Below are 13328 nucleotides of genomic sequence, written 5' to 3' on the forward strand. Positions count from 1 at the left end.
TGCTCCCGCGCGGTGTGATTCTCTGGCCCCTTGCTGGGCCCTGGCACCCCTGCCCCGCCCCCTGTTTCCCCCCCCCCCCAGCGGCCCCCCCCCCCCACAAGCGCCCTCATAGTGACCCTGTCACCCCAGCCTCCTGGGGCAGCCCCTGCTGTGCTCTTAGCAAGGTGACCTTTCCCTGCCTCATGCCAGTAGCACCCACCCTTTCCTAGGGGTTTACTGCTGTCTGCTCCCCAAACAGTGCCCCCCCCCCCCCTCGGACTGTATAGCCAGAGTCCAGCAAGGTATTCACCCCCCAATAACCCCTTACACTGACCCGGCCTGCCTTTACCAGGGGGCAGGCTCTGCCAGCCCACTCACCCCAGTAATCCTATCCCGCTGGGCCTGTGCCACTGGTTTAAAAGTCCCCTTCTCTCCAAAGAGTCGTCCCGAGGTTTCTGAGATTTCTTGAGGCATCCTCCCATCCTTTCTTAATACAGTCCCTACTCCTCCAGCCTTTCCTGATAAATGTTTACTCACTTTTGTTTAGTATTTTTCAAGTAAGATTGTATATATCCCACGGTGAATTTAAACTAAGGTCAGAATTTACTTGAGTTTAACTTCACTATGATGACTTGCAGAAATGTGTCTTTTCCTTTTCACGTGATCCTGTTTTTTGATAACATATCCAGTCCATCTTAACACTGTCTCAAGGTTTTCATCTTGATTTTGCATCTACAGTTCTCTCTGAAGGGTGGAGTGGGAAGGATAGGGATATTGCTTACATGTTGGTTAAAACTTTTATTTTGTTAGTCATAGCTAAAATTTCAATCTCAACTAAAAGTGAAAGGTGGATGCCAATGTCGGCTGTGTGAAAGACAAGACTTTAGTTTGTGGAGTGTAGCTAGCATTGCCTATGAAAACTATTAAAGGCACTTTAAGTCAAAAGATCTGATAATTTTAAATAATGAACTCCTTGACATTTAATATTTTTGGTTTTAATAGTTTACTTTGCATTATTTTAAGTTGTTTTGTGTTTAACTTTTAGTTCTAGTCAGTTTCACTTTTCAGCCTTAGCACAACTCTGTGTTTGGGTTTTTAATGCTGAAGAGAAATTGAATGTTTGGAGGCGGGGTTTAATAGAAGAAAGGTTTCATTGATATTTTAAAAAATGTGAACATTCATGTTGCAACCATCAGTCAAGTAAAACTCATATTAGCTATGGAAAAACCCTGAATTTTAATATAAAAATTAAAATATGGTCCTCAAATTAATCATTTCCCTTTAGTGTCCTGCTTTTTTATATAAAGTATCTTTTTCACTTTCTACCACCTGCAACTTAAAAAATTGATTCATGTTTCCTTGGGGAAAATGATGTACCCCCAGACACTCTTTTAATAAAGCAGGGGTACGTATAGTATTTTTCCACATCATACTGTGTATTCATCCTTTGTTTACCAATGTTTAGGTAAGAGCTTGGTCCTGCTCCCATTGACATTAATGATAGTTCTACAGTTGACTTTGATGACAGCACTGTGAGGCATAAATTACAATGTGCCTTTTTATTTTCTGGCAACAGCACAGGTTGAAATAGAAATGTTTGGTAAAGATTGTGAGGATAAAAAATTGGAATTGTGACCATTGTCGAAGTATGTATATTTTATCTTTAGAATCTTGACAGTATCCCTTTAAAAATTGTAAGGTCATGATAGCTGTCAGTATTATCTGAGCTTATTGAACCTGAGCAGACAAGAAATTAAAACTAAGTAACTTGTTTTGCAAGTGTTTATAAGAGTGCCACAAAGAAATAGAATTAAAGGCCCTGTACAGGAAGCTGATCCACACAGGTAGATCTCTACTGGTTCATTGTACCCATTGACTTCACTGGGTGTGAAGATCCTCCGACATGAATCAACTTGTAGAATTGGCGCCTTTGTTAGCAAAGTTTCAGAGTAGCAGCCGTGTTAGTCTGTATCCGCAAAAAGAACAGGAGTACTTGTGGCACCTTAGAGACTAACAAATTTATTAGAGCATAAGCATCCGAAGAAGTGGGCTGTAGTCCACGAAAGCTTATGCTCTAATAAATTTGTTAGTTTCTAAGGTGCCACAAGTACTTCTGTTCTTTTTGTTAGCAAAAGTTGAGTTGAGCTTTCCATGCATACACACTACTCTTTCAGTTCACGTCCACTGAGGCAAGATTAATGACACTAGATTCTTTTCAGCAATGGGTGCTGGCATCCCAGCACGATCAAGTGGCTTCTTATTTTATGAACATGATTACATGTTGGTCAGAGAGCTTAAAAGACTAACCAAATAAATACAACATAAATATTTCAGACTGAAACTACTAAAGGTGTATAATGTATCACTGGGGGTATAACTATGTAGTGTATAGAAGTGTGCTGAAAGAAGGCACATGCTTATTTGCATCCTGTGCACAGAGCTAAGTAAAAGTTAGGATGAAATTACCCATTTTTTCCTGTTCTAGGGCCACATTGCCTTCTACAAAAGTAACTGCTTTTTAGGGGACAGGAAATTTATCTATTTTCATTTATGGAGTTTCCGGTGCACTTTTCTTTCAGGGAGTTTGGGTTTCACTCTTCCTATAATGGAAAGGGCTGGAAGTTTGGCTCACTTCTTTTCCCCGAAAACCTGATCTGTGGATCTCAGGGACTCTACAGAACATGGGCATTGGCTCCTCTCAGTCATTTCCAGAGCAGTGCTGCAAGGACTTCCCCTGCTGGCTGCTGCTGCTCCTGGGATTCTTGTTCAGGGGTTTTTACACAGAATGGAGCGGGGATAGCAAGTAATATTGACCAGATCAGCATTAATGTGAACTAAAATAGGTTTTGGGGTGCGTAGGTGCATGTGCACTCAGATAGCAGTGATAGGTATGAAGCCATACATAAAAATTGGGGAGAGAACACTGTCACAGAGTGTGGCCACCCTCCACTCCAGACCATAATTTCCAAAGTTGGAGAGCCCAGACCTTATGGAGTACCAGTAGAGGGGTTTCCTATGGGATTTGAGGGACAGGTACAAGGCTACAGAAACAGCACATTAACCTGCATCCAGAACTGCTTATTTTCTGTTTCCTTCCTGAAGACAGAGAGGCCAATGTGATACCTTTTCTTTTATTGCTTCAAAGTAGGACAGTGTTGCAATATGAAGGAAGCAAAGATTAATTTTTGTATGATGAGTCTATGAGTAGAGGTTATATAAGATCATATTATGTAAGTATAATGCTTTGATCAGTAGATCTCAAAGTGCTTTACGAAACAGGTATCATTATCCCCATTTCACAGATGCGAAAGCTAAGGCACAGAGAAGTGAAGTGGTTTGCTCAAGGTCACCCAGCAGGCTAGCGGCAGAGATTGGAATAGAACCCCGGTCTCCTGAGTTGTGGTCCAGTGCTCTATTCACTAGGTCACTCTGCTTGGTGTTTTTAATCACTAAAGCACTACAAATCTCAGTGTGGAAAAGGTTTAAAAAACTTAGTGCAGTCTACCACAATAAAGATTGCAGCAGGTGAGGTGGTATTATGGGAGTTCATACAGTCTAATATTGTATAAATAAAAACAGGGCAAATAGTAACTTCATTGCACTATGCTCTGACCTAGGATTAACAGGGTAATTAAAAGTAACTGTATGTAGCAAAATTCTTACTTTTTTTTTTTTTAAGCAGCTGCTCTAGGAAAACATCTTGTACTTAATATTTAATTTTCCAGTGCCTTTGGGATGGGATGATTAAAGTGAAAATTGTTTGCAATTGTCTCACAATTTCTCTATGTTGAAGGGTGGGAAATGGTTTGAGAGCACATAGTATATTTCTTAGACATGTTTCTCTTTTGCATTTAAAACAGAATACAACTGAACTATGGAACAGAGCATGACAGCAGAGTCTTAGCCACCCCTTCCAGGATACAGTCATGTTGGAGGGACTGGTAGCCTGGGTCCTCAACACCTATTTGGGCAAATATGTCAATAACCTGAACACAGACCAACTCTCAGTAGCTCTTCTGAAAGGTAAGGGTTATTAGCATTGTTTGATGTATCAGTTTTATATTTTAAGAATTATATTGATAGAATGATTTTGTATTCACTGAAAGCTGGAAAACATACATTGAATATATTTTACATTTGTCTTACTGATTAGCACTTATGTCCCTGTTCTTATATTGTAGTAATAAATTGACATAAATAAGAATATACAATTAAAATAAAAATAGTGTGTAAATCTTCCTGCTTTCCCAGCAGAGGTGCTCCTTAAAGGGTTAGTGCCAGCTTAATTTGTTTTAAATAGCCTAATGAAAAAAAATGATTTTCTGATAATGCACCCCATTAGGGTGTACTGAGGGTTTGTTTTTGAAATCTGTAACAAAATCTATCTGGGTTTTCTGTTCAACTCTACTCTTGATGTTTTGAAGGGCCTTCTGGGAACACCCAAGAGCAACAACTCCAAATGTGCTCAGGCAGACCCTTTTCTATGTGTGCGCACACTTGTCTGCTGCCTCTTTTGTTTCATTTTCAGTTTTGCTGCTGCTGTTATTAGTAAGGAACCTCTTTCAGAGCCTTGCAAAGGTTATGCACCATCCATGAACAGTGAACGTGACTATGCACTTGACCACTGTGCATGTGTGTCAAGTAAAGAAATTGACAAAATAGAAGGAAATAATAATTTTTTTAAATCTATTCGTTACAGTAATCATAGGGGTTGCTTGCAACAGTAGTAGATACAACATCTTCTAATGGAAATCTGATTTTTTTAAACTGGAGTGCCTTTAAATATCAAGCAACAAAGAGTCTTGTGGCACCTTATAGATTAACTGATGTATTGGAGCATAAGCTTTCGTGGGTGAATACCCACTTCGTCAGACGCATGTAATGGAAATTTCCAGAGGCAGGTATAAATAGGCAGGCAAGAATCAGTCTAGAGATAACAAGGTTAGTTCAATCAGGAAGGATGAGGCCCTCTTCTAGCAGTTGAGGTGTGAACACCAAGGGAGAAGAAACTGCAGTTTCAGAGGCAATTTTAAAAGTCACTTGAATTGTACTGGGTTTTTTCCATTGGTCCGAAAGCACATGGAAGGGGTGCAGATTTTTATTTCTGTGGGCAAAACCACCCTATGTGGAAATGTAAGTGTCAGAGCTAGAAAATTTGATATATATCATATTTGGTATTTGATATAAAAATGACAATAGCAAATGTTTCAGGAAATCATTGTATTCTCAAGATATTTAGTACAATATTTAAAGTATTTTTACAGAACGTATATCAAAAAGCACACATGACTCCAGCTGATGATATGGGTTATTCATGTAATTTTTGAAAATCAGTAAAGCAAATAGTGGCATGTCATCTCTCTCTGGAGTGCTCTGTGCAACAGGAATTTCAGGAGAATTTTGAAGGTGAGAAATAGTGCTTAGCAAATATTAATCGGAAAGTTGTATCAAGCAGATAGGGATGCTTTTGATAGCGTATTCAGGGTGAACGAGGGGAGAGATTTGGAGAGAAGCTTGTATGGAAAATAGGCAGCTTAATAGTTGCTTTAGTTTTCAATATGTAGTTGCAATGATAGTTTGTGTGTGAAATTTCTTCTCGCACTATAGAATGTACATAACAGGTAATGGTGAGAACTTATTTGAATACTCACTGACTCACTCGTGAAAGGTGGGGTAATAACTCATGATTTAAAAAAAAAAAAGTCTTGACTGAGTTACGTAGTGTACTTCCTCACCTTCACTTGTTTTGAGAAGAAATTCTTTTACACTGCAAGGAGCCAGTTTTGACTGTTGGTTACTTAAAGAAATAATTCTAGGATGGAATTTTGGCTGTCAGTGTATAGTATTAAGTTCTTTTTGACTCTTGGTTGGTCCCGCCTTGAGCTGTATTCTTATTATTGGGTACAGCAATAGGACTGGTCGATGAGATACAAATAGAAGTATGCATTAGATTGCCCCTGCCCTGCATAGTTTACATAGTACTTTTGTGTATTAGTACAGTGCTTAGCACAGTGTAGCCTTGATCCTGATTGGAGCTTTTGGGTGCTATGCCAATAAAAATAATAAATATTAATAATATACCGAAGCAAATGTAGTCACATAAAATTCCTTCATGGTTGGAAGTATATTTCCTGACCGTCAGAGGCTGGGAACTTTAGGATTTCATGGAATAGATTCTTAGTGGCTTCCATTGAAACCCATGGGGAATTTCCATTTTCAGATGTGTTGGTGTTGGTGAGACATCTCCTGTAATTATTCTTCTCCCTAACAAAAAACAAAGTTTATATTCTGTAGTACCTACTGAAGTCAATGAACGTTGTGTACATTTAACAGATTATGGGATTTGGACCCAGTTTTTCAGTACGTGGCCATGTTTTCTTTTAAGGGCCCAGTCTTGTACTCCTCACTCAGATGAAACTCTACTGAAGCTAGAAGGAGTTTAACCTGAGTAATGAATGTAAGGACCCAGGCTCTAAACAAGTTTCTCACAATGAATTTTCCACATACCATTTTATTTTCCCTCTTCTTCATGCCTTTCACGCCATCATTTGTTCTTTCCCCTCCTTTGTCCTTCCCACTCTCCTTTGCTTCCTGTCTTTCATCCTGTTTATTTTTAATGCATTTCATTGTTGTTATTGCTAAAACCCTCCCCTTTCCTGAGTCTGAAACATTTCAAGAGAGTCTATTTTTCTTCCCTGTGTGACAGATAAATTTACATATTTGAAAGGAGCAGCCTTTCTTGAAATGGTAATTCAATGCTAGGAAGGAGGAAAGAGGCCACAGTTCTCATCTGGGCCTACTCAAGCAGTAAGGAAGTGTAAATATGAAATATGTGAAATATGAAAGTGTAAAAATGAAATAGGAGTTAAATATCTCTACCATATAAGACTTTTCATAAAAATATGATTGCCTGCTATGGAACTATAGAGGTCAAGGGTGCTACAGTTGTGTGTTGGGCATTTGTTTTCCCTCGCTTTTGGAATTATTTTATTTATACCATGCTACTGTGGCATACTGTGGGTATGTTTACAAAAACTAAAAACTCAATTTCCATTCATCTGCTTATTGTCCCACTTGTAACTTTAGCAGGGAACATTTTAAAACAACAATCCTATTTTGTCTTTTCTACATATTAATGTCAAAATTTCTGTCACGTTTTCTTTTGAAAACGTGTCCTTGTTTAAAATCATCTTGTGTGTGTAGTTTTGTAATTTCCAGAAAACATCTAATTGGTTACCGTACCTTTTTTTTTTTTTAAATTGCCTTACAGATGCTTGCTGTTGATGGAGAAGTTCAGATTAAGTACTTTGAAATATATGCTGTGACCATATCAAATAACTCTGGCAGATGGCATTTGAAAATCATTACAAAAATATTAAATATCACATCTAACTGCCTCATTCTTTAAGATGATAGATTTGCTTTGCTCATGAAATAGAATTTTTATCCCACTTCATTTATTTTTATTAGTTTTAAAGAAAAAACTTCTTATTGGTATGAAGTTCATAATCCTCAGCCAAGCAGTCTTTAACTTAATGTTGCTTAACAGATTGCTATTTCTCTTCCTCCTGCAGGTGCTGTTGAATTGGAAAACCTACCATTAAAGAAAGATGCCTTGAAAGAACTGGAGTTGCCATTTGAAGTAAAAGCAGGTATGTATTTGTGCCTGTGTGTGTGACAGGTGTTCTCTACAGGAATTATTCATTTGGTTAGTTCCTGCTACAAGTATGAAGCATTTCATACACTGGTGATTCTTTTAAGAGATCTTTTAGTAATAAGTCATAGGTGGAACTGACCTTAAAATAAGAGTTAGCAGCTAAGTGTCAAATTCTTGGACAAATAATATAATGTGAATTTATAGCGATCAAATTCTGTTTTAACATTGCAATATTACGTATTTTCCTTTCTCACTTTACATAGAGTATAACAGTGTAACTCTGTAGGATTCTAACAATGTTTCATCTTGGTGATTCTAGGTTTCATTGGCAAAATAACGCTCCAGATACCTTTTTATCGCCCACATGTGGATCCCTGGGTGATATCTATCTCTAAGCTCCACTTAATTGGTGCACCAGAAAAGCAAGAAGATTTTGATGAAGAACGGGAGAAGTTGCTCGAAAGAGAACGCAAGAAAGCTCTTCTTTTGGCACTGGAAGAAAAATGGAAAGTGAGTAACCCAGGACTTATCTTTTAAAATGAAGGAGTTGATTTTGTTTTGCTGTTACGGAAGATTGATCACATTTCAATCTTCTACCAAATGTAAGTCTCTTTTTGAGTCAATATCCAGGAAACCAAGTTCTGATTTGATCTGCAAGTGATAAGGCAGCTTGGTCTTTGGCTTGATCAGTAGGCTGAGGAGACCCAGATCTATTTTATCATCACTTCAGATCACAGCAATTTCACTGTAGCACTGTACTGCTACCTGGCCAGTGTTTCTGAGTTGATTAAAGATACCGGTTAAAGCTCAACCCGGATCAGATGAAGTATTGGTGGTGGGCTGGGGATATCTGGAGAATCTCCCTTGATCATTTAATGCGGTTTACCCTAGAAAGTTTGGTAAGTGTAGCAACTTAGGTGTACATTTAAAAAAAAAATTTTTTTTTATGTTGAGCTGTATGTGGTAGTGTATGGTGTATTTTTTTTTTTTTTTCCCCTCCAAGATATTCACAAGTTTCCTTTTCTTTTGGACCCAGACTGCTCCACAATGATCCATACTTTGGCTAAGTTACAAATATGCTTTTTGTTTGGAGAGCCACTTTTGGTAGTTGCAACCTGCATGATACAGCTGTACAACTTCAAGAGCCCTTATCTACACGTGTTGAGTACTTCCATGCTTTAGGAACTGTGCTGACTGCCTGTTATTCCACAAATGTGCTTTGAGAGATGACTGCTAAGAGGCAAAATCTTAAATATAGGACCAATCTACTGGAGGAACTGACTGCTGTCCGGTTTCCCGTTCCTGGCAGCTGTGATTGGCACATTCTCCGTTCTCAAGGGGATGGGAGGCAGGCTGTGCTCCACTGCGAGCCTGCAACTCTGGAATGCTCTCGTTCTAGAGACAGGAAAGAATAAATGTGTAGCTCAAACATTTGTTTCTAGTTTTATTTGGTAGGAAGATGATGTGGGAGTTATGAAATCACACTGATTATTGCTGGCCCATGTTGTCATTTTGAGTGTGGGGAAATATTTTTTATAGCACTTTCGAAAATTTCACCTTTTAATGTGTGTTTATTTTCATACGTAATGTTAGGAACTCAGGGGCCTTTGACCATAACACGTTAATTAGTGTGAATTACTGATAGAGTTCCATTAACCCATGCTTGTGTTGATGTGAACTATACAGACGCTGTTGTTTCTAAGAACATGTACTATGTTGGTGATTGACGCTGTCATAACAAATTCTTTGGAACGTACTATGGGCTGCTGAATAGATTTTTTTTTTCTCCATATTTATAAACTACAATAGATGGCTCCAGTCTGAAGTAAGTTACACATGTATAGCAGAAGAAAAGTCAAGAGACTAAAGGAAGACAATATGTTACAAAAAGAGAGATTTTAATAAAACAAAATAGAGGAAAGAACTTGTTGGGGATTATTTGCTTTCCATTTCTACTAAAATCCTATCTTCTTAGTAGTTGGCAAGTGGTCTGTGTAGGGGGATATTTCAGAATATCAAAATAGGGATTAACCCCCCCGCCGCCACTTTAACCCCCAAATAATAGTAAATCATATAAACAGTAGCTAACTATAAATATTTTCTAATACATTTCTTGTTAACCATATTTTAGCTTGATGTCATTACTACTGATAGTTTGATATTAAGTACAGTTATAGGACAGTTTCTAACCTTATACTCACAAGTAGTGTAACTAGTAGACAACTTGTAATTGTCCTGGTAAAGAAAAGCATCTGTTACCTATCTTTTTCCTTGTGTGATGTGTAAATTATATTATAATTTTGTCTTAATACACACGTTCTATAACATTAACAAATTACTTCATATTGAATAGATTTTTGACTTGCAATACTTCTAATGCTCTTCCATCTTCCAAGAGATTGTCATGTAGTTCGTGCCCCAAATTGTGGTTTTTAAAAAATATTACCAAACCTAATAGTAATAGTTTTAAAATGTCCTGAAAATGGACTATTTCAATGAAAATAGTCTTTTGTTTAGAAGTAAACATTCCCTACCAGTGTTTGCAATGCAAACATAGTGCTAATGGAACAGAACCAGAACATGAAGCTAACTAGCTTACTTTGTGTGCTTCATTTAACATAGCCTTTGAAAATAAAAAGCATAAATGGTAAAAAAGTAAAGTGGTATTTAAAAATTCTTTCTTTATTATAATCTAAACTTTTGGTAACGCAAGTAAGTCATTGTTTGTTAAATAGGAGTTGTAACATGACAATCCCTTTCTAATATTGCGTCAGACTAGCAATCTCCTACATTATTTAGATTTTTTTCCTCTGGCTTTGTAAACATTAAAATTTATTTTCCAGACCTTATATTTAAATAAAATACATTATCTTTTTAATAAAATAGCTGTTCTCTGTCTCTTTCAGAAAGAACGACAGCAGAAAGGAGAATCTTACTGGTATTCAGTTACCGCATCTGCAGTCACAAGAATTGTAGAGAACATTGAAGTAAGTCTAATGGGACCCACAATCTTCCATTCTATTTACTAAAGAATACTTAGTTTGTATATAATGTGCTTCTTGTTTATTTTTAGGAGACTCAATATGTGTAAAATGGAGGTGGATACTTAGTAGAGAGAGACCCTTTCCAGAGCTAGAATCCTTTTTCCTCTGAACCAAGCCCGAATTGGCAAAGTGAGGGGTTTATGGGGAGGAAGGAATCTTTCACCCTCCCAAGCCTTCGAGAAGTGTCATTCTTCCTTGCTTTGTAGGGGTAGCTGGATAATCCATATAAAAGCTGTCTAGCTTTATGGTTCTCCTTACCATAATATTGGAGTGCCTCCCAAGTTAATACTTCGAATTTTAAAAGTTATAATGTATTACACACAGGTTTATGTATAATGTTTTGAGCGTGACAAGTTTAGTGAGGTAATATCTTGTACTGGACCAACTTCTGTGTTTTGTTCTTCACATCTGCTTGGGAAGTAGATATCGCTGTTAAGTTTGACTTCCTTCTTAATGTTGTGAAGTTTCCATTTTAAATGGCAAAATTCATTATCTTCCATTGTTGCTTGCAGTGATAGAGTTGCTGTGTGAGTCTTAGGATGTGAGAGTAGCATTAAAGTATATAAAGAAGAAAATGTAAATACACTTCTGAGATTCTGGTACTTTGACCTTTGCTTAATTCTGGTGCATGAAGCTTGATGCTGCCTGAAAGATTGTTTAACATGCACAAATAAAATGTATATACAGTCTTCATCTAGCCGTATTGGCTAGACACTCAGCAAAACCCTTTTCTTCTTAGTTGCAAGCTCACTCAAAATTCTAGAGCCTGGGCTCTTTGACTTTTCTCTTTTAAAGCCATAATAAAACTAATGATATTTTCACATTTACTTATTCTTATCTATATATTTGCTAATTAAAATCTATATGGACATCTGCATTATCAAAAAACTTGTCTAAAGAAACCAAAAAAAGATAAGCAACCCTCCCTGTAATACATCTCTACCCCGATATAACGCGGTCCGATATAACATGAATTCGGATATAACGCGGTAAAGCAGCGCTCCAGGGGGGCGGGGCTGCGCACTCCGGCGGGTCAAAGCAAGTTCGATATAACGCGGTTTCACCTATAACGTGGTAAGATTTTTTGGCTCCAGAGGACAGCGCTATATCGAGGTAGAGGTGTATCTTCTAAAATTTATTTATGCTAGCTGCCATATAATGAATTTGTCCTCTTACTTCACCTATATGTAGAGGATATAGTCTGTACTAACTCTTTATTGAGGGATCGCTTCCATGTACCGATGCTGAGGTAAGTCGGTTGTAAAAGGCTGTCATTAACAATAACTAGAAATAACTGGGGCCTTCCAGAGATGATATAGCGTTTAGTGATGACACAAGTCAGATATTTTGGATGTGAATTCTTGGGCCGAGTAGGACATTGTACAGTAAAGCATGCAACAGCAAAATTCAGTTGGTTCCATGACCATTATGAGATTTTGCCACGTGTAAAATTAATTCAGGTCACCACTTCATGTTCTGCTAATGATCACTAGTTTTTATTCTAGTCTGTATTTGAGCAACGTGAGTTTCTGTATGACTTTAGCAACTGCAAGCAAGGTTAGTAGTAAAACAGCAGAGAAAAATAGCCCGTTTTGTGAAAATGGCAAATGACATAGCTGGTGTTTTTAACATCTGGGGAGATGGGTAGACCAGAGAGAACAGAGGAAGAAATATGGAGTGGAGCCTGTGGGAGTGCAGTCAGGAAATGGCGGGAGCGTCCCATCACGGAATAGCCATTTAAATAAATCTTGTTTGTTTCTTGGAGGTGTAAGTATTGAAACAGCTTGAATATAATTTATCAGCATTGCAGACATTCAATCTGTTTCAAGCATAACACTATCTTTTTGCTCCGTGCCACTTCTTTCTCTCTCCTCAGTTAAAAATTCAAGATGTGCATTTGCGGTTTGAGGATGGCATCACAAATCCTTCACAGCCATTTGCCTTTGGAGTGTGCATCAAAAATGTATCCATGCAAAATGCTGTAAATGAGCCTGTGAGTATAGGTCAAAGTTAACATTGCATGAAGAAATGATACCCGCGAGGATGTGATGTGTCACTTTTGTATGAGACTGATGTAACTTTTTCCTGTTTTTAAAATGCAATACAGTGGTTGCTATTAAATAATTACTGCAAATATTGTCTTATAATATAACAATCGTATCCTTAAGAATTATTGTGGACACCATGATAAAGTCAAAAAACAGCTGCATGTTCATGTTACACACTGAATATTTAATCGTGATCACAATACAGTTAGATTTAAAATAATTTGTCACATTTCGTTTGATGCATTGTGACTGAGTTCAAATTTTTCACTTAAGGTAGAGAAGTTGATGCGGAAAAAACAGTTGGATGTTGCTGACTTCAGTATTTATTGGGATACTTGTTGCACTTTATTGGGAGACCTGCCTCTTGGTGAGCTACAGGTACGAGATGAACATTTGGAAGGAATAATGTTTACTTGCACGTGAAGGGGGAAATCAAGACTTTCACGTTCTTCCACTGGTTTGTAATATAATGTAAAATAAATTTTATAGTGGATTTAGGTCTAGGAATATTTGGAGCAACTGAAGCTATGTGGATTCATGATGTAATGGAAAGATTAGTATGGGACCAAGTAAAAACTGAACTATGAACTACCTAACATT

At 37.6% G+C, this 13328-nt stretch overlaps 1 protein-coding gene across 8 annotated transcripts in view; it reads left to right on the forward strand.

Annotated features, from left to right (window-relative positions):
• The window catches only part of VPS13D (vacuolar protein sorting 13 homolog D), a 195243-nt gene that overhangs the window by 294 nt on the left and 181621 nt on the right, over positions 1-13328 (forward strand). For 6 of the 8 annotated variants that reach the window (XM_034753528.1, XM_034753531.1, XM_034753534.1 and 3 more), the window contains exons 2-7: positions 3840-4002; positions 7554-7631; positions 7956-8146; positions 10543-10623; positions 12557-12673; positions 13002-13106. In XM_034753528.1, coding sequence (XP_034609419.1) covers positions 3906-4002; positions 7554-7631; positions 7956-8146; positions 10543-10623; positions 12557-12673; positions 13002-13106 — 669 coding nt within the window. In that variant the 5' untranslated portion in view covers positions 3840-3905. Of the gene's footprint in view, positions 1-3839; positions 4003-7553; positions 7632-7955; positions 8147-10542; positions 10624-12556; positions 12674-13001; positions 13107-13328 lie in introns of those variants that run through there. The other 2 variants (XM_034753533.1, XM_034753536.1) reach the window with 1 other exon arrangement.

This window comes from Trachemys scripta, chromosome 19 (genome assembly GCF_013100865.1).
Source record: "Trachemys scripta elegans isolate TJP31775 chromosome 19, CAS_Tse_1.0, whole genome shotgun sequence".
In the NCBI taxonomy this organism is placed as follows: domain Eukaryota; kingdom Metazoa; phylum Chordata; order Testudines; family Emydidae; genus Trachemys; species Trachemys scripta.